The 26,378-nt window shown below is 41.6% G+C and overlaps 1 protein-coding gene and 1 pseudogene across 1 annotated transcript in view; one reads left to right on the top strand and one right to left on the bottom strand.

Moving 5' to 3' along the window:
- Ccdc30 (coiled-coil domain containing 30) overlaps positions 1–26,378 on the bottom strand; it is a 151,551-nt gene that overhangs the window by 108,840 nt on the left and 16,333 nt on the right. The window contains exons 4-5 of the mRNA XM_008842840.3: positions 23,438–23,509; positions 20,003–20,118 (exon numbers count right to left, since the gene is read on the bottom strand). Coding sequence (XP_008841062.1) covers positions 20,003–20,118; positions 23,438–23,509 — 188 coding nt within the window. The remainder of the gene's footprint in view (positions 1–20,002; positions 20,119–23,437; positions 23,510–26,378) is intronic.
- LOC103741899 lies at positions 12,956–13,579 on the top strand (annotated as a pseudogene).

Here is a 26,378-nt window from a genome sequence, read left to right as displayed (position 1 = left end):
TGCTAGGCTGGCTAGCTAACAAGCTCTCTTGATTCACCTGTCTCTACCCCCAAATGCTGGGGTTACAGGCATATGCAGCCATGCCCAGTGGTGTTTTGTTTGTTTGTTTGTTTCCCCCCACCCAGCTTTTTTTAATCTTTAAAAAAATCTTTTGGGGCTGGAGAGATGGCTCAGTGGTTAAGAACACTGGTTGTGGTTGTTCTTGCAGAAGACCTGGGTTCGAATCCCAGCACCTACATGGCAGCTAACAACTGTCCGTAACTCCAGTCCCAGGGAATCTGACAGCCTCTTCTGACCTCTGCGGGCATTGCACAACACGGGTGCACTTACCAACATGCAGGCAATACAAGCATACACATAAAATAAAAATAATAAAATTTTAAAAAATCTTTTTTTTGAGATAGGGTCTTCTTATAGGCACAGCTGGCCTGAAACTTGCTATAGAGACCAGTTTGTCCTCCATCTCACAGAGATCTGTCCACCTCTAAAGGCATGTATCACCAGGTCTGGATTCTATTATTCTTTAAAATGTTTTTTATTTTTGAGAATTTCAAATGTGAGTATTGTCTTTAATTACTTCCATCCCTCCCAGTCCCCCACAAACTCCTCCCGACCCCCGCTCCCTCTCAATTTCTTGTCCTTTTCTTTGATTATTATTACATATAAATCAGTATAAGTATACATACTATATATATACATATATATATATATATAATTCATTGAGTCCATTTAGTGGTGTTCATGTGTATCTGTGTTTAGGACTGTCCAGCCAGGACTGTCCCTGGATAAAATGGGTTCTCCCTCCCTCCCTCAGCATCCATTGATTGCCTGTAGCTCTTCACCTAGGGGTGGGACCCGTGACATGCCCCTGCCCGCAGTCACCCTGGCACATCAACTGGTGTTGTCATTATACAGACCTCCTTAGACTAGCACACTGTGGAGACTTCACTGCTGCAGCCTCCCCGTCGTTCCCTGCATTAATTAGAAGCAGGCAGCTTATTCTTCTGCCTCTTACAATCTCTCCACCCTCTCTTCCACACTGTTCCCTGAGCCTTAGGTGTAGAGGTTACATTGCATGGGTATCACAAGCATGCCCAGCTTTTTATGTGGGAGCTGGGGATTCAAACTCAGATCCTCAGGCTTCCAGAGCAAGCACTCTTACTCACTGAGTCACCTCTCCAGGCCCATACTTTGTTGCAAAATAAAATGAAAAGATCACATGAAATCCCTAAATTAGACTGTAAACAAGAAGAAGCCACCACCCTGAGTGGAGTACCTCACTGTCCACTGTCAAGGACTTCTGTAGAGTAAGGAAGCCTGATTCCAACTGCTTTTTCTTCTCCCTCTCTCCTGACAGGTCACTGTTAAATATTTTAATCGCTTCCTGACTTACTTTCAATTATCTGTAAAAAGTGTTTTATATAATTCATTTTGTATACAGCAGCATTAATAATAGTAATACCTTTCTGCTTAACTCAATGGTAAAGTTATGTGGGGGATAGATAAGCCTAGGAAAACTAGTTCATAAGAGGCACGCTTCTTTCCAAGTCTGTCTCTATAACTGTTACACGTAGTAACCCCTCTCCTGCCTCCATCACGGCAGGAATAAAGGAGATTTTGAAGACATCTTATAAATTTTAAGCAAGTTCTAATATAAGACATTTAAAAAATTTAAATTGTTGCATTTTATTTATTTTGGGGAGGCACATGCATGTCATGACGTCTGTGTGGAATCAGAGGACAACCTGCGGGGCTGTGTGGGGGGGTCTCTGCTTCTACCATGTGGGTTAGAGGCTTGAACTCAGGTCACCAGGCATGGTGGAGCCATCTCACTGGTCCCCAAATATAAGCTATTGATGGAATCTATTCAAACAAACCGCTGATGCTATCTGGAGCCAACGGTAGTAATGGATGATACTTACCGAGGGGCTTTCATACGTCAGACACTATGGCGAAGGCTTTACACAAATTATTTCGTTTTGTGTTCTCAGGACACCATGGGATCACATTTCCCCCAGAGGAGATAGTTGAGTTTCTGGTGCTGTGTACTTTCCCAGGGTCTTAAAGTTAGTTTAACTTTTAAAAAGCTTATGTTCAATATCTATTCTATTTGGTCATGTCAATGTATACTTTCTGTTGTGTGCAAAACCTATCAGGGAATTCAACTGAATTAAAGTGCACCTTGGTGAGGAAGGAGTAGGACCCTCCTTGAGAGCCGTGCTGTGCTAAAAGAACACACAGTCAAGGGCAGACCTGTGCTGTCCTGTCCTGCTGTCTGCCACCTATCAAAGAGAGCTAGTCATTTCCATTTTCTTAGCTTTAGTTTCTTATGAAAAATAGGGATAATGATGGCTGGAGGTATATGGACACTTTGCTCAGAGAAAATGCTCTGGTTTTGGCTGATGCTGGCATTAGCTCGTTCTGAACTCTCACACTTACAAGGTGGTAATATGTGTGTCATCCCCAATATGTCCTGACTGACGCTCCCTGGAAGGTTTTCTGAACCTGCTGATCACAGTGGGGTACAGACTGACCATTCTCAGAGGTGTGTTTTCTCCTTTTGCCTGTTTTGAGTCATTTTTGAGCATTTTAATGGGGTTTGGCTCACGTGTATCAGAAAATGTAACTTTTTAGCCAGGCGTGGTGGCGCACACCTTTAATCCCAGCACTCAGGAGGCAGAGGCAGGTGGATCTCTGTGAGTTCGAAGCCAGCCTGGTCTACATAGTGAGTTCCAGGACAGCTGGGGCTACAGGGAGACCCAGTCTCAAAAAGACAAAAAAAAAAAAAAAAGTAACTTTTTCTAGCTGGGTATAGTGGTGCATGTCTAGAACCTCAACACTTAGCAGGTAAAGGCAGGAAGATTAGGAGTTCAAGGTCAGTTTTGGCTACCTGAGACCCTATCTCAAAAAAATTCACCTTTTAATTTCATTTCTTACCTTATTAACATCCTGCATTTTAATTGCCTCTTGAACTTTCATACTGGTTTCTCTTCTGTCTTCCTACATTGATAACTTGGGCTCTTAGTTGGAAATCTTAATTCAAATAAACAATCAGTTAAAATACATACATGCGTTATTTTAAAAAATACTTTAAAAGATAAGCTACATTTATTTAATTTTAATTTTTATTTTTATTTTATGTGTATGAGTGTTATGCCTACATATATGTAAGTGCATCTGTGTCATGCAATGCCCACAGAGGACAGGAGAGGGTGTGAGATCCCCTGGAACTGGAGTTACAGGTGGTTGTTATCCACCATGTGGGTGCTGGGATTCAAACTCTGGGCCTCTGATAAAGCAGTAAGTGCTCTTAAAACCTGAGCCAACTCTCCAGCCCATTAATTTTAAAATTTCATTATTGTGTGTTTGTGATGTGTGGGTGCATGAGTGTCAAGGTGCATGTGTGAAGGTCAGAGGGCAACTTCTGTGCAGTCAGTTCTCTGCTTCCACCTTTAGGTGGCTCTCAGGCCACCAGGCCTGCATGGCAAGTGCCTTTCTTTACCTACGGAGCCATCTGTTGACCCCCAAAAGAAACTATATTTCTTTTTTTAAAATTTATTTATTTATTATTTATTTTATGTGTATGTGTGTGTTGCCTGCATGTAGGTAAGTGCACCTGTGTCGTGCAGTGCCCACAGAGGACAGAAGAGGCTGTTGGGTCGCCTGAACTGGAGTTACAGACAGTTGTTAGCTGCCATGTGGGTGCTGGGATTTGAACCCGGGTCTTCTGCAAGAACAGTCAGTGTTCTTAACTGCTGAGCCATCTCTCCAGGCCCCAAAATAAACTATATTTCTTAAATATCCTTCCCTGAGGCAAAACCAATGAAATCTCTTCCTACAAGTAAGTTTTGCCTTCCATCTAGTGTTAGACCAGCTGTTTGTCTTAACTATGAGATGATTTATTATGGAGTTGGGCTTTTACTGTTTGGTAGTGAGCCAATGGGAACAAGCACTAGAAAATGCTCTACAGAATCCTGATTATTCTGAGTTCATGAGAATTTGCCATGTACAGTTCTCATGTTCAATGTCCATAAAACATTATTAAATTGAATATCAATATTAAATTGAAAAAACAAGGAATGTTAGGAAGAAATGGATGCAAAATCCCAAGCGTGAATTTTATAATTCCTCCTGAGCAGTGGTTTGCACAGAAAGTCTAGACAAGAATTGAGCTGGGGCTGGAGAGATGGCTCAGCAGTTAGGAGTACTTACTGCTCTATCAGAGGCCCACAGTTTGGATCCCAGCACCCACATCAGGTGGTTCACAAACACCTGTAACTCCAGCTCCAAGAGATCTGATGCCCTCTTCTGGTCTCCGTGGGCCCTCACACATACATAGGTTCAGACACATAAATAAAATAAATCTTAGGAAAAAGGAAAAAAAAAAAAAAAAGAAGGATTGTGTTGACTTACATTTTCCCCCAGAGCAGTTTCCTCCATCTTTTTTTTTTTTTTTTTGGTCTTTTTGAGACAGGATCCCTCAGTAGCCCCAGCTGGCCTGGAACTCGCTACATAAACCAGGCTAGCCTTGAACTCTCACAGAGATCCACCTGCCTCTGCCTTCCTGAGTGCTGGGACTAAAGGCATGTACCACCATGCCCAGCTTCTCTTTCCTCCTTACCCAGAATCTGCCCTCTCTGGTGAACACCTCTGCATGTCCACACATGATCTGATGCATCCAGCACTCGAGGCAGGAAATTTTGAGCCTCACCCTAACACCCTCTGACACCATAGCACAAAGCAGGGAAGGTCTTGACTCTTAAAACCAAGAACAGCCTTCCTTTACGTTGTGCTTTCTTAGTAACAGAATGTTATGTATTTTAACTTTGGTTCGCTTGCTTTTTTGAGCGAGGCTCTCCTTGTAGTTCCAGCTGCCCTGGAACTCGCTATGTAGATCAGGCTGGCCTCCATTGCAGAGATCTGCCCACCTCTGCCTCATGAGTGCTAGGATTAAAGGCAGGAGCTACCATGCACAGTTATTTTAAAAAATTTAAAGATAGCTTTTCCAAGTAACATATTTGAAAATTAAAAACATAATTTATAATTCATGTTTATGTATTTTGTACTTGAAAAACAATATATTCAGAGGGCTGGAGAGATGGCTCAGTGGTTCAGAACACTGACTGCTCTTGCAGAGGACTCAGATTTGATTCCCAGCACCCGCATGGTGGCTACGAACCGTCCTTAACACCAGTCCCTGGGGAATTCAAAGCCCTCTTCTGACCTCCGAGGCATTGCATGACATGGGTGTACTCACATACATGCAGGCAATACACTCATACACATAAAATAAAAATAATAAAATATTTTTAAAAATTAAAATTAAAAAACAATATATTCAAACGTATTTGAATATATTTTACATACACATGTGTAAATTTAACCATAATTTATGGCACATTGAATATAGTTATGCATTTGGGCAATTTATGTACTTCATGAGACTGATAACCAAAGTTTAAAGTAGAAAATGGATTCAAGTGATGTGGGAAGTGAGCTGTGAGGTAAACAGTGGCTAAAGGGAGCACACTTCACCTGCCAGTCAGCAGCAAACAGAGGAAAGAAAGCCAATGATTTGTTAGCAAGGCTCTGGATCACAAGGGTCAGCTGCTAAGGACTCTGGAGAAACAGTTTAACAGCTCAGAACACTTGACTGTCAGTGTTCTATTGAAATGTTCTGTTTCAATATTCTGAAATTTCACTGTTCTGAAAGGTCAGGCGTATTTGGTGCTCTGAACTTAACTGTGCCTCTCGGGCAGATTGTTACTGTTGTGGCCTCTCTCAGTCACAAGAGATGGCTCAGGCATTACAGAGGGTGAAACACTGCCCACTCATCTCCTCTGTGCTAACACCGACATGCTACAGCCCCTCCCTTAGAATAAATCCCCTATATGAACTTCTCTAAATCTCCCTAAGAGTTGGACTGTGTAGAAAAGGGACTCTAGGCCAAGAAAGGCTGCATCAATTCCTGGCTTTTCATTTGGGCAAGTTCCCTAAAGCTCTCAGAATATGCAGTGGGAATACGGTGTCTGCTCTGAAGCGTGCCACAGGGACTGTGTATTCTCACATGTCATGGTGCTTCATAAATGCTTAAGACACGGTACCTATTGTTACCCCTGCCAGACACCTCGCATTTGTCCCTTTTATAAAAAAAAATTAGTACATTTATTTGTGTGTGTGTATGTGTGTGTGTGTGCACGTGTGTGTGTGTGCACGTGTGTATGTGTGAACATGCTGCCATAAGCGTGTGGAGGTCAGAGGACGACTTGCCGAAGTCAGTTCTTGTCTTCAACTCTGTGGGTCCCAGGGACTGAACTCAGGTCTTCAGTCTTGGCAGCTCTCACCTATTGAGTCATCTTAGTGGAGCTCGTTGGTTTTCATTTCTCATTTTAAAATCATTTTCTCTGAGAACATGCAGACCAACAGCAATACAGTGGTCTATTTGCTGACGAGCCTGGTGGCATACAGAAACACTGCTTCATGTTTTAGGAGCCCGATAAAAGGAAGTGATTTTTCTGGATTACTTTTATAAGCCAAAGGACTACCCACTCACTCCCTTCTCTTTTCCTTTTTTTTCTTTCTTCTTTTTTTTTTTTTCTCTTTTTGGTGGTTTTGAGACAGGGTCTCCCTGTAGTAGCTCCAGCTAGGCCTGGAACTCACTATGTAGACCAGGCTGGCCTCGAACTCACAGAGATCCACCTGCCTCTGCTGGGATTAAAAGCATGCGCCACCACGCCTGGGCACTCCCTTATATTTTCAAGAGAATTCTTCTGGGAATACCTGCTAGATCGTATCCAAAGTGAAGGCTCCTCTGCTGTGGAGGAAGATCTAGAGTTTTGTGTGTGTGGCGTACCAAGGACCACAGAAACATTTTGAAAACTAGAGGAGCAAAAACATGGGCTTTGTGGTCAGGCTGAGATGTGGCATCTTGATATCTCCATTTATGAATTTGTAGCCTTGGTTTTCTCAACTACGTAAACAATACCTACCCCAGAATTTCCGATAGAATGTCATGAATTACACTAGCCTGTGCTAGCACGACAGTGCACACTCAGGCATCTGATGCCGGAGGACAGCAAGTTTGTGACCAACCAGTGCAACAGAGAACTTGTCTCAAAACAAACAAGCAACACAAACACAAACAAACAAACAACCTCCCCAAAACACAACAAAATGAAATAGCAAAGAAAACTTCATGAATCATGTCAAATCTTCAGTAGTTATTACACAGTGTAGATTCCCAGATAGGCACTTCCATCTGTATCTGTCAGGGTTCTCCAGAAAAACACAACCAGTAGATTGTGTACACACACACACACACACACACACACACACACACACACACACACAGAGGTGGAGGGGGGAACTCTTCTTTTTTGTTCTAGTCAGTCCCTCAACTGATTAAAATTAGATTAGATTAGGCCCACTCACTCACTCTTAACCCTGGTGCCTTGCTCAGTCTACATAGTCAAACACTAACCTATTTTGCAAACACTTTCAGACACACCTAGGAATAATGTTTAACCAGGTATTCAGGCTGACGTAAAACAAATCTCACTGTCCTTTTACTTCCTTTTGTAGGAAACAAAATAAAACAAGGAGTGATCAGGAAGGGATCCCGCCCATCTGTAGTTGGCCAGCACCAGGTCAAGGTCAGGAAACCAGCTCACAGGAATGGCTGCTCTGACCTGCTTTGCCTCTCTGTGTAAATGATCCTGGGGCTCACAGTTATTGACAGCACGTCACCTGGTTGCCAAACTCAATTAAGGAAGCTCCAGCTTTTTCTTGGTGAAAAAAGAACTTTGAAGGCAAAAATCCATTTCAGTGACCACCTTTCTTCAGGAAATGCCTTTAATTAGTCATTTAACTCAAACTGATTACTGTTCACTCACAAATTTTTTTTTTTTTTTTTAGTTTTAATGGGTCTCACCAAGTAGCTGGCTGTAGTGGTAAACTCCTGTGATCCTAACTTTCAAGAGGTGGAGTCAGGAGGATCACTGTAAGTTAGAGGCTAGCCTGGGCTACATTGGAAAGCCCTGCTTTTAAATTCTCTCTCTCCCTCATCCACTAAAAAAAAATTATCTACAAAGTTCTTTGTTAGCACCATCCAGCTGGCTCTATGTGGGAACAGAGGGAATAAAGGAACTGTTGGCGTTAATGTGAAGCCGTAAATTTAGAAATATGCATCTAGGGGCTGGGGAGGTGGCTCAGCAGTTAAGAACACTGGTTGTTCTTGCAGAAGACCCGAGTTTGAATCCAAGCACCCACATGGCAGCTAACAACTGTCCGTAACTCCAGTCCTAAGGGATCCAAAAGCCTCTTCTGACTTCCTCACGCACTGCAGGACTCGGGTGCACTTACCTACATGCAGGCAATACATGCATATACATAAAATAAAAAATAAATAAAATTTAAAAAGAAATATGCATCTATTACAAGTCTTGATGATAAGGAAAAGAAAACTGGCTTACACCATAGCCAATGAGATTTGATATAGGGGGAAGAAAAACTTATGACACTTAAATGTTAGGGAAAATGGAAAATTGTGATCTTTTCTGAATATCTTTAAAATTAGTTCTGGATTATTTATTTTAACTTTATGTGTATGAGTGTTTTGCCTGCAAGTATGTTAGTATACCATGTCTGTGCAATGCCTGAGGAGGCCAGAAGAGGCACAGGTCCCCTGGAACTGGAGTTATGGATGGTTATTAGCCACCATTGTGGCAGCCAGTTCTTCTAATCACCAAGCCCCTTCTGAACATCTTTTACAATAAGGTAGATACTCATTGATACAGAATGTCACAGATAACATTGATCACAGAGGACAGATTAAGCAGGTATCTTCTTCCAAGGGTCTTTGCCAATGTCAATAATTCTATGATGTAGAGGGCCACAGAGGCGAACTACTGACCACCCCACCCCCCAAGGAAGTGCTTGCCACACTGCAGGCAGTCTTCAGGGAATACTTGAGCAAGACAGGAATGTTCCCGCCACATCCGGATTCCTCTACAGCTTAGAGCTGTGCCAGAACTTCTGGGCTGGCTGACATTCTTATCTACACCGCAGTCCCAGGCTCTTCCAGCCCACCCTTCCTGTCTTCTCCCTCTTTAACAGATGTCGGACGTGCCTCAGATCTGAAAGCTCTAGCAGACCGTGCCTGCTTTTCATTTATCCTTCACTCACAATTCCCCAGTAACTCTTGCAATTCCAAGTTCATCTTGGGACTTTCCTCCTAGATTAGCCTACTTCACATGGGTAGGTGGATAATGCAACAAAGGCTGCAATCACGGTCATAGACAAAAGAAAATGGTCACATAAGAAGTTGAAGAATTTCAGGTACTACCACACAGATGAAGTCTTTGGGGAAATAGTTTTGTTTTGGTAGACAACTTCTCAGAGCAACCACTCTTCTGTCACATTTCACTGTCACACAAAAGAATGGAGAAAATGGGGTGGGAAATTAGATGCAAAAACATTGTAAGCAGGGGCAAATCTGGATAAAACTATTCTTATCCATACAATGTCAGAGGGGAGAGTGACAGAAGAATGAGGTTTGCAAGAGAGGTGGGTTCTGATTTGTCCTGTTTTATAAGAATATTTTTACCTTAAAAAAAAAACAGTATGGGACTGGAGAGATGGCTCAGTATTTAAGAGCACTGGCTTCTCTTGCAGAGGACCTGGGTTCAGTTCCCAGCACCCACATGGTGGCTAACAGACATTTATAACTCCAGTTCCAGGGGATCCAGTACCCTCTTCTGGCCTCCACGGGGCATTGTATGCATGTTGTGCAGTTACATACATGCAGATAAAATATTCATACACATGAAATAAAAATAGAATAAATAAAAAATTTAAAAACTGCAGTGTTTCACATGCACAATATTGTTTTTCAATTGTTTTGCATAAAATATTATCCTGCAGGCATCTGCAATCTCCTTTCTCCTTATTGATTTGTTTGTGCATTTACTCTCTCAGCAACCAGTTATAAAATACAAAATATACACTGGTACTTTCTGCATAATTGTGATATGACAGCAGGCACTGTTGCCATTCCTACTTACAGAGAAGGAAATTAAGGAACAGAAAGCTAAGTAATGTGTTCAAAGTCACATGTAAATGATAAGAGGTAGAATTTGCTCTCAGACCACCTGAGGATGCTCTTGCCATTTAAAGAAAACTGCCTTGATTACAGTTTCTGTACCATAATACCCCTGTGGTCCTGTGCTAGCGAATGTCAGAGCGGAAGAGCACAGACATGCAGACAACTTACACTGAAAAGGATCAGCTGTGTCTGCACACTGAGGTCTGCACACCAAGGTCTTCACACTGAGGGCTGAGGCAGTCAGAAGACACTATGTTAGGACCCCAAAACTTTATTTTTGCAAGAGGTTTTGCAATAAACACATGTATTATCTGGGTGTGGTGGCACACTGGTAATCTCAGGACTTGAAAGGTGAGGCAGCAGGATCTGGAGGTCAAGTTCACCCTTAGCTATTTAGTGACTTTGAAGCCCACCTGATCTGCAAAAAATCTTAACAACACAAAACAAAAAAACCAATCCCGGGTGTGGGGGTGCACGCCTTTAGTCCCAGCACTTGGGAAGCACAGGCAGGTGGATCTCTGAGTTGGAGGCCAGCCTGGTCTGCAAAGCGAGTTCCAGGCCAGCTGGGGCCACATAGAGACCCTGTCTCAAAAACACACAAAAACAAATAAACAAACAAAAAAACCCTACAACCCAAAACCAAATAAATAAATACATAAAAATAAACTCATGTATTTTCAGGTAGTCCTCGGAGAAGTTACTTTGAAAAGCACACAGAATAAGTTGTGAATTCATGTTTAAAAATCATCCTCTGGGGCTAGAGAGATGGTTCCAGCAGTTAAGAGCACTGGCTGTTCTTGCAGAGAACCCAGGTTCTATTCCCAGCACCTACATGATGGCTAACAACCATCCATAACTCCAGCTCCAGGGGATCCAATGCACTTACATACATGCAGGCAAAACACTCCTATATATAAAATGAACAAATAATTAAGAAAAAATCATCCTCTGCATGCAGAGAATAAAAGCCTGCGGAATGCTCACCTCTAAATGAGACATCTAGATCACAAGCCCTCCCCTAAGGCTCAGAGATCAGCACAGAAAAAGGGGCAGAAAGACTGCCAGAGCCAGAGGCATGGGATGGCTGCAGTGAAATAGGACTTACTGAACATGACTAGGCTGTCGTATGCATGATCTTACAGTCAGCAGCTGTGACTGCATGCACAAGATCAACCAGCCAAAATCCAGCCATGGATGGGGGAGGAGTTCATGAAGTCCCACCCCAGCTGAGGAGCTACTGGCACTTGACGGCTGCTGGTAGAAGGTGAGTCAGTTTTCTTCAGGGATGCAGTCCCTGGGAGGCTACACATGCTCCATGAGGTGGCCCTATACCCAAGAAATTACTGGCAAGGACTAAGTGGAAAAAAAGCACATGAACTTGGGAGTGAAAAGTGGTGTGGGAGGAGGGGAGGGACTGGAGGGGAGGGACTGGAGGGGAGGGACTGGAGGGTGGACTTGATCAAAACACAGAATTTGTAAGTATGAAATTTTCAAACAACAACAAAAAAATCACCCTCTGAAATGGTGAACCTCTGGCTTCCATATACATGCGCCCGCACTGCACACACATATGCACTTGCACATATATGACCACACGCATATACGCAAAGCCCCCTTCCTCTTATTTCCAACAGAAAAATAGGCAATGGACATGGAAAACAAGTCATACAGAAGGAAGTGAGAATTACAATGGAATAACAGGAATGAGACTCCCCTTGGCATTTATGTGCAGAAAGGAAGCATTTTTAAAAGCCTCTTCTTGGGCCTGGTGTGGTGGTACACACCTTTAGTCCCAGCACTTGGGAGGCAGAGGTGGGCAGATCTCTGTGAGATCACGGCCAGCCTGGTCTACATGGTGAGTTCCAGGCCAGCTGTAGCTACAGGGATCCCTCGTCTCAAAAGACAAAAAAATAAATAAATAAATAAATAAATAAAAAATAAAATTAATAAAAATTAAATAAATAAATAAAACCTATTCCCAGACATGTGACAAGAGACACTAGAGGACTTCTGATCCATTATAGAGGGAGAATTAGGCAAACACTACAGCTGCCAGGGATCTCTGCCTGGCAGCATATTCCAAGTGTGACAATGCAAAGAGAATCCTGTGGGTACAGCGGTTCTGCAGAATTGAGAAGTCAGAAGTGACAGGACAGAAGTCTGTGTAGCAGAGTATCAGAGAGAAGAGAGTGAGACAGGCACAGGGTGCAGGCATCCTCGGCAGGTTACCAAGCCTTTCCTAAATGCTGAGCCCTGCACAACAGGACCAAACTCCATGCAAACTGGCAAAGAATGAGAGACTAGTAAAAATAATCCTCAGAGTTCAACTGAGGTGGGAGACATTGGAGTTGTGGCCAGGTAGATTAAAGAGTCCTTTTGAACACCCAAGATCACACTTCAAGAGTGGACTATGCTAGCTCTGGGTTATAGACTGCTCTGGATCTGCCAAAGAAAGCTTAAAAACAACCCAGAAAAGAACAAGTTATTCAGCAAGTGACTTAACCAACTGGGAAAGCCAATTTTAATATGCTTTAAGCAAGACAATAAAATCTAGTCCTCAATTACTTGAAATTCATAATATCAAACATCCATTAACAACATCACCAGACTTGCAAAGGAGGGGCTGGAGAGATAACTCAGCAGTTGAGCACTGTCCTCTTGTAGAGGACCCGAGTTTGATTCCCAGCACCCACATGGTGGCTACAAACCATCCTTAACTCCAGTTCCAGGGGAATCCGAAGCCCTCTTCTGACCTCCGCAGCATTGCATGACATGGGTGCACTCACATACATGCAGGCAATACACTCATACACATAAAATAAAATAAATAAAATATTTTAAAAAAAGATTGGTCTGAAGGCTAAGCTGTACCATAAACAGTGCCATGCTGAGAAAATACAAATGTAAAGGATTATCAAGATGCATGAAAAGAGAAACACCAAAGAAAAGGATGATGAAAAGACTCCACAGGGAGCGGTGCCTATCTCTGGACAGAGAAGGGCAGTCCAGGGCGAAAGGACTTTCCAACATAATTAAACAAAATCAGGACGAGAAGGGGAAAATGGGAAGTCCCTCTGCCCAAAGTTCCTGCTCAAGGAGCAACAGAAGTATTGAACGTTTTTGAACAGGAAAGAGAAAAAAGAGAGTGTAGAAGAGGATGGTTACTAAAGTCTGCTTTGTCAGTGATGGTTTTATGAGAAAACCACCTAAATACAAAAGGTTCATTAGGCCAAGAAGGCCCATGTATCACATCCTGAGCTGAAAGCCACCTTTTGCCTGCCAATAACTGGTGTAAAAAAGAATCCATCATCCCCACTATATACAACTCTGGGCGTAATCACTAACGGTACATTATTGAAGTCAATGTGAGTGAGTCGGGCCTTATGACACAGGAGGCAAGGTTATTTGGGGAAAGTATGCCCAGGTACCAACAATCCTGAAAATGATGGCTGCATAAATGCAGTCTTACTGGTTTGACAGCAATTTCATACATGTCACTCCTGATCATTATTGAAGACTACAAACCATTCAGGAAAACAACCACTGCTGTGATATTTCAGAATACTACCAAGCAGCATTACATATGTACAGTCATCAAGATAAGTATTTATTAGTTTCCAAAAATTCAAAACAAACAAACAAGCAAAAAAAGAAAATGGGGCTAGAGAGATGGCTGCACAATCATGAGGACTGAAGTTGGGATCCCAGCACACACGAAACAAGCCACATGTCCCATGCATGCCTGTAATCCTAGCTCCTAGCAGGACAGAGGCAGGAGGATCTCTAGGGATTGCTGGCTTCCAGTCTAGCTGAGAAAACCAGAGCTCTAGGTTCAGGGATAGACCCTGCCCCAAAAGAATAGGCAGAGACGGATACAGGAAGTACCTGGTACCCTCTTCTGGCCTCGACATGCTTGTAGAGGCATGTGCACCTGCATACACATGTATGCATACATTCACACAGACACAAGCACACAATAAATAGACATATTAGTCTTAAAGAAAAGCAAGAGGGGTCTGGAGATGGCTCAGTGGTTAAGAAAACTTGCTGCTCTTGCAGAGGACCTGGGTTTGATTCCCAGCATCCATTCTGGGCAGTTTACAATCACCTGTAACTCCAGTTCCAGGGTATCTGAAACCCTCTTCTGGCCACAGAGGGTATCTGTGTGCATGTAGTACACATAAACTCATGAAGTAACACATTCATATGCATAAAATATAAATAGATCTTTTAAAAAAAGAAAGAAAAGGTGTCAATGAGATGGTTCAGAGAGTAAAGGTGCTTGCTGTCAAGTCTGATGCTAAGTTTGATCTCCACAGCCCTTCCATATGGTGGAAGGAGAGGACTGACTTCTATAGGTTGTCCTCTGACCTCCACATGCATGCTGTGGTGTACACATTCACACACACACACACACACACACACACACACACACACACACCCACACACACACTCGGAAAGAAAAACATTGTACAGAGTGTAAAAAAATTTGTAATAGATACATTTTATAAAGAACTATTATTTAAAATATATAAAGAACTCCTATGTAATTCAATAAAAATACATACAGCCTTATTAAAAATGGAGAAAAAATTTGAACAGACGCTTCACAAACAAGTGCAAGTGGTCAATAAAACACCAGAATATAGCCGGGCATGGTGGTGCACACCTTTAATCCCAGCACTTAGGAGGCAGGGGCAGGCATCTCTGTGAGTTCAAGGCCAGCCTGGTCTACATAGCAAGTTCCAGGCCAGCTGGGTCTACAGGGAGACCCTGTCTCAAAAAAAAGACAACCTCCCCAAAGAAAACCCCACCAGAACATATTCACTGTCACTGAGCAACCTTGAGGGGCAATTTAAAGTCTCAGTGAGATGCTAACTGGTGGCTCTCAGACACCTGGACACTTGCTTCAGATGCCTTGGCCTTCATCACTCTGCCCCCTGCTTCAGGAGCTGGTCACAGAGAAGCCAAGTGTTATATCCACCCACACCTTACTACTCATCTAAGTTTTATTGTTCTATTTGTGGTCCAAGTTACCCACCCCTTACCCTGCCATGGGTCAGTTCTATACTATTTGATGATTGAAATTGCTTAGCATAGTTTGATAGTCACAAGATTCTTTATTTCCTTCAAGAAATGATCCACCACATTCTTCAAATTAATTGTTCTCTGTGGAGAGGATGAAAACAGAAAAACATTTTTTTTTGTCTTTTTGAGACAGGGTCTCCCTGCAGCTCTAGCTGGCCTGGAACTTGCTATGTAGACCAGGCTGGCCTTGAACTCACAGAGATCTGCCTACTTCTGCCTCCCAAGTGCTGAGATTAAAGGCTTGTGCTACCACGCCCAACCAAAACCCATGTCTTATACTTCAGCTCCTCTAGCTGTAATTAACTGATGAACCCGGTAAGAAGACAGCAGCAAATGTGAAAATGCAACTCAGTAAAAATTAGAAATCAGGGGCTGGAGAGATGGCTCAGCAGTTAAGAACACTGGTTGTTCTTGCAGAAGACCTGGATTCGAATCCCAGCACCCACATGGCAGCTAGCAACAGTCCATAACTCTAGTCCCAGGGAATCTGACAGCCTCTTCTGACCTCTGCGGGCATTGCAGGACACAGGTGCACTTACCTACATGCAGGCAATACATGCATACACATAAAATAAAAATAATAAATAAAAATTTTTTTAAAAAAATTAGAAATCAGGGGCTAGTGAGCTGGCTCAGCAGGTAAAGGTGCTCACCACCAAGCCTGATGTCCTGAGTTCAATCCCTGGGACCCACATGGTAGAAAATGAACAGACTCTGACTTCCACCAGAGTACCACAGTATGTACTCACATGAGTGTATGTACACATACACATGCAGAATAAATAAGTAAAATAAAAATTTTAAAGAATTGTTAAAAAATTATAAACCAGGAAAAAATGGGCCTTGAAGATACCTCTCCCCTTTGTTCCGCACCTGTGATTTTCTCAGGGGCATGGCTTCCAAGGGGCGGAGTCTTTTGAGAGTCATACATTTCTCCTTTGAGCTTTTCAACCTTAAACACAAAGTAAATATCTTACAGGTTTCTCAACTTTTGTTTGGCTACATTATTGGTGTGTTTTAATAATACACTAAGAGGATCCCATTTCAGTTCCCACCCTTGTGAGGCAGCTCACAAAGGCCTATAACTCCAACTCTGGGGGTCTGATGCCTCTGGCCTTCTCAGGCACTTGCACTCACATGCACATACCCTCACAGAGACCCACAGATATATCTACATAATAAAAAATAATTAAACGAGAGGCAGAGGCAGGCAGATCTCTGTGAGTTCAAAGCCAGCTTGGTCTATATAGCAAGTTCTGGGTCAGCTGGGGCTATAGGGAGACCCTGTCTCAAAAAGACATAAATAAATAAATAAATAAATAAATAAATAAATAAATAAATAAATAAATAAATAAATAAATAAATAAATAAATAATAAAAATAAAAATAAAAAAGGGGCTGGAGAGATAGTTCAGCAGTTAAGAGCACTGACTGCTCTCGCAGAGGATCTGGGTTTAATTCCCAGCACCCACATGACAGCTAACAACTGTCTGTAACTCCAGTTCCAGAGAAATTCAATGCCTTCTGAACTCCGTGGGCACTGCATGACATGAGTGCATTTACATACATGCAGGTAATACATTCATACACATACAATAAAATAAATAAAATATTTTAAAAATAAATAAAATTAATTTAAAAAATTGAATAAAATATGCAAATATATTCTCTCTGAACAAATTCAACATATGGATATACAGAACAACAGGTAACATCTTCCTAAATGTCACAATACTTCCTTTTCTAGAGGTAATGCTACTTGTTACCAAACTTGTTCCAAAACTGCTTTATGCACACACACTGACATTAAACATATAATCATATTTATGGATATTAGCTACACAAACTTAGACTGAGACAACATGAAAAATCTCGATATGTTCATACATTTCTTATTTGATTGTATTTCTACTGTCACAAGATACATGTAATGCAAAATGTGCCCTGTTGGTTATTTAAAATGAGCATAGTTCAGTGGTGGTAGGCATGTTCACACTGCTGCACAATCATCTGGCTCTAGAACTCTTGTCTTGCTGGAGGCCACATCCACTCACCAACAACCATCCATCATTCCCTCCCCTCATTCCACTGCCTGTCCCTGTGATTTTGACTACACAAAGTGCCTCATATAAGTGGAATCACATACTATTTGGGGCTTTTTGAGCAGTGGGCTTATTTGATTTAGGATAATACATTAAAATTTTATCCATCTTATAAGTTGTGTGTGTGTGTGTGTGTGTGTACTAATGGGGTTTCATGAATAAGAGGCAAGTACTGAACCACTGTTTAATATCCCCAGCCTTCTTTCTACGTTTTTTTTTTTTTTTTAAGACGGTGTCTCATTAAATTGCCTGAAAATGAATATAGTCTAACACTGAACTTGTGATCCTCCTGCCTAAGCCTCTCTAGTACCTGGAATTACACTGGACCTGCTTAGAATGTCCTGCCTTCATGTAAATTAGTTCAGACACTATGGAAATCAGTTTGGAGAGTCTTCAACAGCTAAAAATTCAAGTCCCATATGACCCACCTATACCACTCCTGGGTATTTCCCCAAAGAAGTGCAGGTCAGCATAGAACAGAAACACCTGCTCGTCCATGTCTACCATGGCAGTATTCACAATAGCTAAGGTGTGGAAGCAGCTGAGCTGACCATCAGCAGATGGATGGAGAAAGAAAATGTAGTAGGTATACACAGTGGAGCTTCATTCAGCCATCAAGAACTAAATGACATCACTTTCCCGAAAACAGATGCACCTGGAGATCATTGTGCTAAGTGAGACAAGTCAGACTCAGAGAGACAAACATGGCATGCTTTCTCTCACATGCAGAATCTAGGTTAAAACAAAATAACATGAGAGAAGGAAGGGGTTGTTTGGGAAAAAGAAGGGGGTCAGAAGGAGGGCTGACAAGAGTATATGAATGCAGTCAAAGTATATGAAAGTGTGACACATGTATGAAAGTGTCATAAAGAAACCCGTTATTTGCACAACTAAGATTTGCAAATAAAAATAAATATAAAAGGAGACTGTCTTTCCTTTTAAGGATTGAAAAATTCCAGCCAGGCATGGTGGCACACACCTTTGATCCCAGCACTTAGGAGGCAGAGACAGGTGGATCCTTGAGTTCGAGGCCAGCCTGATCTACATAGAGAGTTCCAGGCTCGACCCTGTCTCAAAAAGACTAAAAAAAAAAAAAAGACTAATACACACACACACACACACACACACACACACACACACACACACATATTAAGGCTCACATTTTCTTGTTAACTTGTCAATGGATACTGGTGCTTTCCATCCTCTGGCTGCTGTGGAGTGCTGCTATGAAGTGAGTGTAGAGACGCATGCCTGAGTCCTCACTTTTACTACACCCAGAAGTAGAATTACCAGACCACACGTTGATTCTCTATTAGCTCTTTGAGGACTTCCATACTGTTTCCAGCAGCGACTACTGAGTGAAGGGACACCACCAGTAGCAATGCAGAGCATTCTAACTGGTCTACATTCTAACCCATATGTCATTTTCTGTTGTCTTAATAATAATCATCTCAATCAGGTATTTATGAAGTTTAAAGAAAATTTTCTTGAGCATTTAGCATATGTGAAGCACTGCATTAGCTACTAGAGATATGGTTATAAAATGAGTACAGTCTGGACATATATCCACATTAATGTGAAAATAGTGTTAAAATTCAAATAAACAGTCGGGCATGGTGGTGCATGCCTTTAATTTCAGTACTTGGGAGGCAGAGGCAGGAGGATCTCTGTGAGTTCCAGGCCAGCCAGGGCTACACAGTCAAGCCCTGTCTCAAAAAAAGGGGGGGGGATCAATAAAATTCTAAGAAGAAATGGTTCAAAAAGAACACAACAAAGTGTGACATTAATAACCTCAAATTTGGGGCTGGAGAGATGGCTCAGCAGTTAAGAGCACTGGCTATTCTTGCAGAAGACCTGGGTTTGAATCCTAGCACCCACATGGAGGCTAACAACCATCTGTAATTCCAGTTCCAAGGGACCTGATGCCCTCTTCTCTCTGCTGCAGGGATTGCATTACATGGGTGCACTTGCATATATGCACGCAATACATGCATACACATAAAATAAAAATAAAGCAAAAAAATTAATAATCTCAAACTTTTAGCCTTGGAGCATGCCCTTATTCTCAGGACTCAGGAGGCAGAGGTAGGCTCTATGAGATTGGGGGCAGCTTGGTCTATATAGCGAGTTCCACGCCAGTTAGGGATACATGGAGACCCTGTCTCCAAAATCCAATAATAATAATAATAATAATAATAATAATAATAATAATAAATAAACAAAAATTTAAAAAGTCTCCCCAGGCATGATGGCGCATGCCTTTAATTCCAGCACTCCAGAGGCAGAGGCAGGCAGATATCTATGGTTCAAGATCAACCTGGTCTACATAGTGAGTTCCAGGACACCTGGGGCTACAGGGAGACCCTGTCTCAAAAATACCAAAAAAAAATTTTTTTTGTAAATCTCAAACTTTTGCAAAGAGCCATGTTTTTAAATGGTGAATGTGTTAGCTCTATGTTGTTATCCACACCCTACATTTAAACAATAGCAGTAATGCTACTGTTTTGCATAGGTACTTAAAACATAAACTACAAACTCTGATAAAATGTATCTAGGCTGAATTCATTCATTATCTCAGTGACCTGAGATGCTATAGCCATCAGGACCAGTTCTTGAGGACCAGCTTAGGTGATGCAGAGCTATGTGGCTCATACTGCTGATGGCTTTCGGATACACACTGAAAACTTCCCAAGAACTAAATTAAACTGACCATTTCTCCAAGCACTTTTTTTTCACAGTCAAGCGATCGAAGCCGATTTCTCAAAGCCAGGATCTCCTCATCCAGTCTCTGGTTATGATCTTTTGCTTTCTGTAGCTCAGCTGCATCTAAAACAGAGAGGAACACAGTTTACTCCTCTAGGTCAAGGATTTGGTTTGGGAGGCACTAACTCTAAAGGAATGTCATTTCTGGCTCTTGTGTTAGTCCTACCACATTCTGTATATGTGGTTTGTCTACAGATGGGCGCTATGGACTAGAATATTCTACCAACCTATTGAAACAGAAGTTTTGTATTTCTCACACAATCTTAATGAACTTTTTAAGTATAGTTTCCAACAACAGAAGTTCTTCTAGGAGCTAGAAACATTTGTTTATTTATTCATTTTGTGTGTGTGTGTGTGTGTGTGTGGGTGGGTGCACGTGTGTATGTGTCTATCTGTGTCTGATAGTGTGTGTGCAGCGTGGGGTCAGAGGGCAACTTTTTAGGAACTGGCTCTCTCCTTCTACTTTATTTTGGCACGGTCTCTCTTTTCCTGTTACTGTGCAATATACTGGCCGACAAGCTTCTGGCCAAGTTTCCTGATGTTGCCTCCCAACTTGAAGTGGCAGAGCTGGGATTACAGATGTGCATCACTGCACCTGGCGTTTCTATTTTTACGTGGGTTCTAGGGATCAAACTCCAGTCACCAGACTTGTGTTTGCAAGCACTTTAACTCGTTTAGCTGTCTCTTCAGCCCTTATCTCTTTTTGCTTGTGAGCCTGAACCTTTAACGGCTTTGCCATCTCGGCAGCCCTTAACTTATTTTACTAGCTCTTTCCTTCTGCTCGCTTCAGATTTCATTTGTTCTTTTCAGGGCTCTTTTTTTTTTTTTTTTTTTTTTTTTTTTACTATATTAAGAGTTTTATTTTTATTTGAATTCTCATAAAAATACCTGCACAACAGTTGACAAATAGGGTCAAGAAACTTAAGAGGTGATAATTTATATATTCCCAAATTAATAATTTATATATTAAGAGATGATAATTTAATATTCCCAAATTTAGGGAAACTCAGAAACTGGAAGTTAATGGACAGAAGGGCTTAGACTTTGAGACTACTCATTGTGGATCAGAATCCCAGCCCCATGTTCAACAATTCTATATGTTCAACAATTCTATACTCATCTTTTCATATTTCAAGTTGCATTCTCTTTGTTGGTAAATTGTCACCTGGCTATCAACCTGAAGTGGGCATGGTGAGGGCCAAATAGGACATGCTATGTAATCTGAGTGTCTACATTGGTTGTATATGCATTAATACAACCATTGGGATGAATGACTCAATACTTTAAGTTCCCATAGCATGGGAAACTCCACACTCCTTGACTCTAGATAGGTCAAGGTGATACATGGTATTTAAAAAAATATCTGCAGAGTGAAGGATACATTTTTTAAGTTAAACTGTTTCACGAAGCATCTTCATCTAAGACTAGATTCTGATAATAGGGTCTTTTCAGTGAGAGTTAACTACAGCACAGCCTGAAATGGAGCACCCAGTGGCCAGTGTCCACAACAGGAAAAGCATTTCCTAATACAGTTTTAGGACTTAGCACTTGATTTTGGTGTTGTAGTGTGAATGAGTCATTGGAAGTTTAACTGAAGGGAAGGAAGGCTGTGTGGGTTGGATTATAACGCCCATTCAGGGTTCTACTGAGGCTGCAAAGAATGAAGTTTTCCTTGATCTTTTGGTCTTTTTGAGACAGGGTCTCCCTGTAGCCCCAGCTATCCTGGAACTCACTATGTAGACCAGGCTGGCCTTGAACTCACAGAGATCTGCCTGCCTCTGCCTCCCAAGTGCTGGGATTAAAGGCATGCACCACCACACCTGGCTCATTTGCTTTTCTTATTCTCAAATTTTAGATAAAAGTTTAGAGCATTTTGTGCTTCCTTGGTTTCTAGTATAAACATTAAGTGCCAAAAGATTCCCTCTAGCCACTGACTTAGCTGCATGCCACAAATATTGGTAATGTTTTGTTACCATTTTTTCTAGTTTAATTCCATTGTGGTTGAAAACATGCTTTGTATTATTCTGGTTGTGCAGAGATTTGTTTAATGGTCCAGGATGGTTTCTCTCAGCAAATGCTTCATGGGTATATGAAAAGTATGTGCATTCTGGCGTCTTCTACAAATATCAACTAGGTAATGTTGGTTAATAATATTTTTAGGCCTTCTACTGTCTTCCCTAGTTAGCTGCTCTATGAAGTAACAAGTAAGTAGTGTTTATTTTATAATCACATTCACACATTTTAAAAAGAATAATTAATTTTGGAATTATTTTAAACCGATAAACATCTTTTAAATTATTTTTGTAGTCACCATTGAGATAGTCAAATTTTGTTATTTTGTTATTTATTTATTCATTTTTCCCAGAGCTGAGGACCGAACCCAAGGCCTTGCACTTGCTAGGCAAGCGCTCTACCACTGAGCTAAATCCCCAACCCCAAGATAGTCAAATTTTGTAACAGCTGGTAGCATTCTTATGTTGCCATTTGAGGTCAGATTAGTTCATCCAACACTGACTCCAAGCTTACTGGCTTCACCCAGTGAGCAAATGTGTGGGGTATGGGTTTCTGTGGTCTTAGTACAGTATGCATTGTTTGTACTGATGACACGTTTTGGAAATAGACATATAAGGACTCAAATATCAGTTAGATCACTCACTTAACCATGCCATGACTCAATTTCCTTACTTATGAGATGGGGATAATACTATTTGCCACCTGAATTGTTGGGAGAATTAAAGATAATGCATAAAAAGCGCCCTGGCAGAGCACCTGCGGCTTGATGAGCTCTCTGTGATGCAAAAGAGCAGCTATGACCAGCAAAGGGCTACTTGCTATGTTCATTCAGTGGCAGTTTAAAGATTTATTTTATTTTTTATTCATGTGTCTCTCTGTGTGTATGTGTATGTGCACATGCATACAAGTGCCCACCAAGGCCAGAGGAGGGCACTGGATCCCACAGAGCTGGAGTTACAGGTGGCTGTGAGTCACCCAATGTGGGTGCTGGGATATGAACCTGGGTCCTCTGTAAGAGCAGGAAGTGCTTTTAACCACTGAGTCATCTCTGCAGTCCCTATATAATATGTTAAATATTTTATTTATTTTTATTTTTATTTTATGTGTATGAGTGTATTGCCTGCATGTATGTGAGTGCACCCATGTCATGCAATGCCTCGGAGGTCAGAAGAGGGTTTTGGATTCCTCTGGAACTGGAGTTGAGGACGGTTTGTAGCTGCCATGTGAGTGCTGGGAATTAAACCTGGGTCCTCTGCAAGAGCAGTCAGTCTCTTAACCCCTGAGCCATCTCTCCAGCCCCCCATATAACATTTTAAAGTACACATCCTATGCTACTGTACAATCTATTATTATTATGCTAATGACTCACCACTTCCTTTCAATTTTATCAGATTGTCTTTCAATTTCTCAATTTCTAGTTGAGCCTTCTTGAGTGCATAATCTAAAAGAAAAAGGAAATATATGTACAAGGAACAGTGCCTAGTACAACACACAAATTTTAGATGCTTCTCTTCTCTTTGAGCATTATCCTTTGAGTCTCTGCAAAAATGTAACCTTCACCCTTTTCTGGATTTCCTTCCAGTGTTCTTACTGCATCCTGTAATTACGCTATCGATGGATCTGTGATCACAGACTGCCTTCTCCTAATCACTCTCCCAGGAGATGACATACTGAAGAGTTTGAATCACTGAAGTTACAGGAATAGCTGAAAGTTTAAAGCATGGTGCTGTCAGTTGAGCAAGAAGAAATTTAAAATAATTTGCTGCAATCAATATAACAGGCATGCCTCATTTGACAATGGGGGGTTTGTTCTGAGAAACTGGGTTCAGAAGTTTCATCTCTGTACAAACACCACAGGGCACACTCACATACCCTAAGATGGCTATGATGGTCTTAGGTGACTTAGTTTTGAGACCATTACTGTATATATAAGATTTCTTTAAAAAAAAATTTTAACTTTATTTTTGTTTTTATGTGTATCTGTGTTTTGCTTGCATATATGTAAGGGCACCCATTTCATACAATGTCTGTGGAGACCAGAAGAGGGCATTAGATCCCCTGGAACTAGAGTTACAGCGGATTATTAATGCCATGTGTGTGGTGGGAACTGAACTGGGTCCTCTGGAACCTATATAAGATTCTCATTGACCAAAATGTCACTATGTGGCAAGTGGATTGTGTTGAGAATTTTGTCAATAGTTGTTAGAAATGCAAAAAATAACAAAATTTCTGGAAATACTTTTTGGTACTATGTTAGTCACTTTTCTCATTGCTGTGACAAAGAGCCTGACAAAAGCAACTTACAAAACAAAGCAGGAGCTGGCGAGATGGCTCAGCAATTCAGAGCACTGACTGGCCTTGCAGAGGACCCGGGTTTGATTCCCAGCACCCACATGGTGGCTAAAAATCACCCATGACTCCAGTTCAGGGGAATCTGATGCCCTCTTCTGACCTCCGAGGGCACTGCATGACACAGGTGCACCTACACACATGCAGGCAATACACTCATACACATAAAATAAAAATAATAAATAAAATGGGCTGGGGATATAGCTCAGTTGGTGGAGTGCTTGCTTAGCATGCACAAAACTCTGGTTACACTTGGTGTATGGAGAACAAGTATGGTGGTGTACACCAGTAATCCTAGCACCAGGAGGTGGAGGCAGGAGGACCAGAGGTGGAAGGTTGTCCTCAGCTACATTTTGAGTTTGAGGTCAGTCTGGGCATCATGAGATCCTGCCTCAGAAAAAAACAAAACAACAAACTTTTTAGAATGATGCACAGTCAAACGTACTACACATCAAGTTTAAAAAACACTAGAGACAACTAAATCAATTCTCCTTAAGTGGCCAGGTCGGCTTCTCTGGCTATCAGTCCCCTCACACTGATAATAACCCTAGAATTGTACTGGCTGTAAGGTTTTCCTTCTTTTTTTATATATTTTATTTACTGTTTTTATTTATGTATATGAGTGTATTTCCTGCATGTATATGAGTGCACCCGTATCATGCAATGCCGCAGAGGTCAGAAGAGGGCTTCAGATTCCCCTGGAACTGGAGTTAACGACAGTTCATAGCCACCATGTGGGTGCTAGGAGTCGAACCTGGGTCCTCTGCAAGAGCAGTCAGTGCTCTTAACCGCTGAGCCATCTCTCTAGCCCAAAGTTTTCTTTTTTGAGACAAGGTCTTGCTATATAGTCCAGAGAGGAGTTCACTCTGTAATCCACATTGGCCTTGAACTTACAGTCCCCCTAAAGTGTCGGGATTCCAGGCATGTGCCACTGTGTGGGGCTTGGTTAAGTTTTGGGGGACCTTTCTACTGGACTCACAGGTTTATTTTCTATGTCAGCATCTTTAGTAATTATACCAGATAACTTTCTTTTTTGAGGGGACTGGCAATAATTCACTTGATCTGACACCAAGATTAGTAACAGCAAAAGAATTAAAACGTAAATTCAGCTGCATAATATTAAAACCTTTTGTCCATCAGACAGAATGAAGGTCCATGGATAGGGAGGAAGGATTCACAATCCACGTGTCTCATGAGAGATTAATATGCAGAATGTTTAATTTAGAAATCCTACAATTGAAAAGCAAAAACAAAATCTGGTTAAGAAATAAGAAAACCAGCTAGGCATGGTGGTGCACACTTTGCCTTGGGAGGCAGAGGAAGGTGGGTCTCTGTGAGTTTGAGGCCAGTTTGGTCTACACTGGGTGTACTAAGTTAGCTTCATAGTAAGACCCTATTTCACACACACAGACAAAACCAAACCAAAGGAAATAGGAAAAATATTGAATATATATTTCATCACAGAAGATAAACAAGTGACTGATAAACACATAAAAGATACTGAATATCATGATCCATTAGGGAACTAGAAGCCAAAACCATAATTAATTGATTGCTATTATTATGATTGTTAAAAAAACACCCTCTCCCATAGCAAGGGTTACCTCATCCTGGGGACCCCCTTCCACTAATAAAATGGAATGCTACTTACCAATAAAAAGGACTAAAGGAACCACACCTGTTCACGGGTGAATCTCAAAGAAATGAAAGATGGTGAGATTCTAGCTAGACGTCCAGAAAAGATGACTCCATAGAGCTAGAAAGTAGGTTAGTGGTTTCTTGAGGCGAGGGTGGGGATGGAGAGGGAATAAATGGGCCAGAGAATTTGTTTTTGGTATTTAAAATACTTAGTTTATTAAGAAAGGGAGTGGAGCTGGACGTGGTGGTGCACACCTTTAAGGCCAGCCTGGTCTACATAGTGAGTTCCAGAACAGCTGGGGCTACAGGGAGACCCTGTCTCA

The sequence above is a fragment of the Nannospalax galili genome, unplaced genomic scaffold (genome assembly GCF_000622305.1).
Source record: "Nannospalax galili isolate Female #2095 unplaced genomic scaffold, S.galili_v1.0 scaffold1480, whole genome shotgun sequence".
NCBI classification, from domain to species: Eukaryota; Metazoa; Chordata; class Mammalia; order Rodentia; family Spalacidae; genus Nannospalax; species Nannospalax galili.
This window is presented reverse-complemented; position numbering and strand designations above follow the sequence as displayed.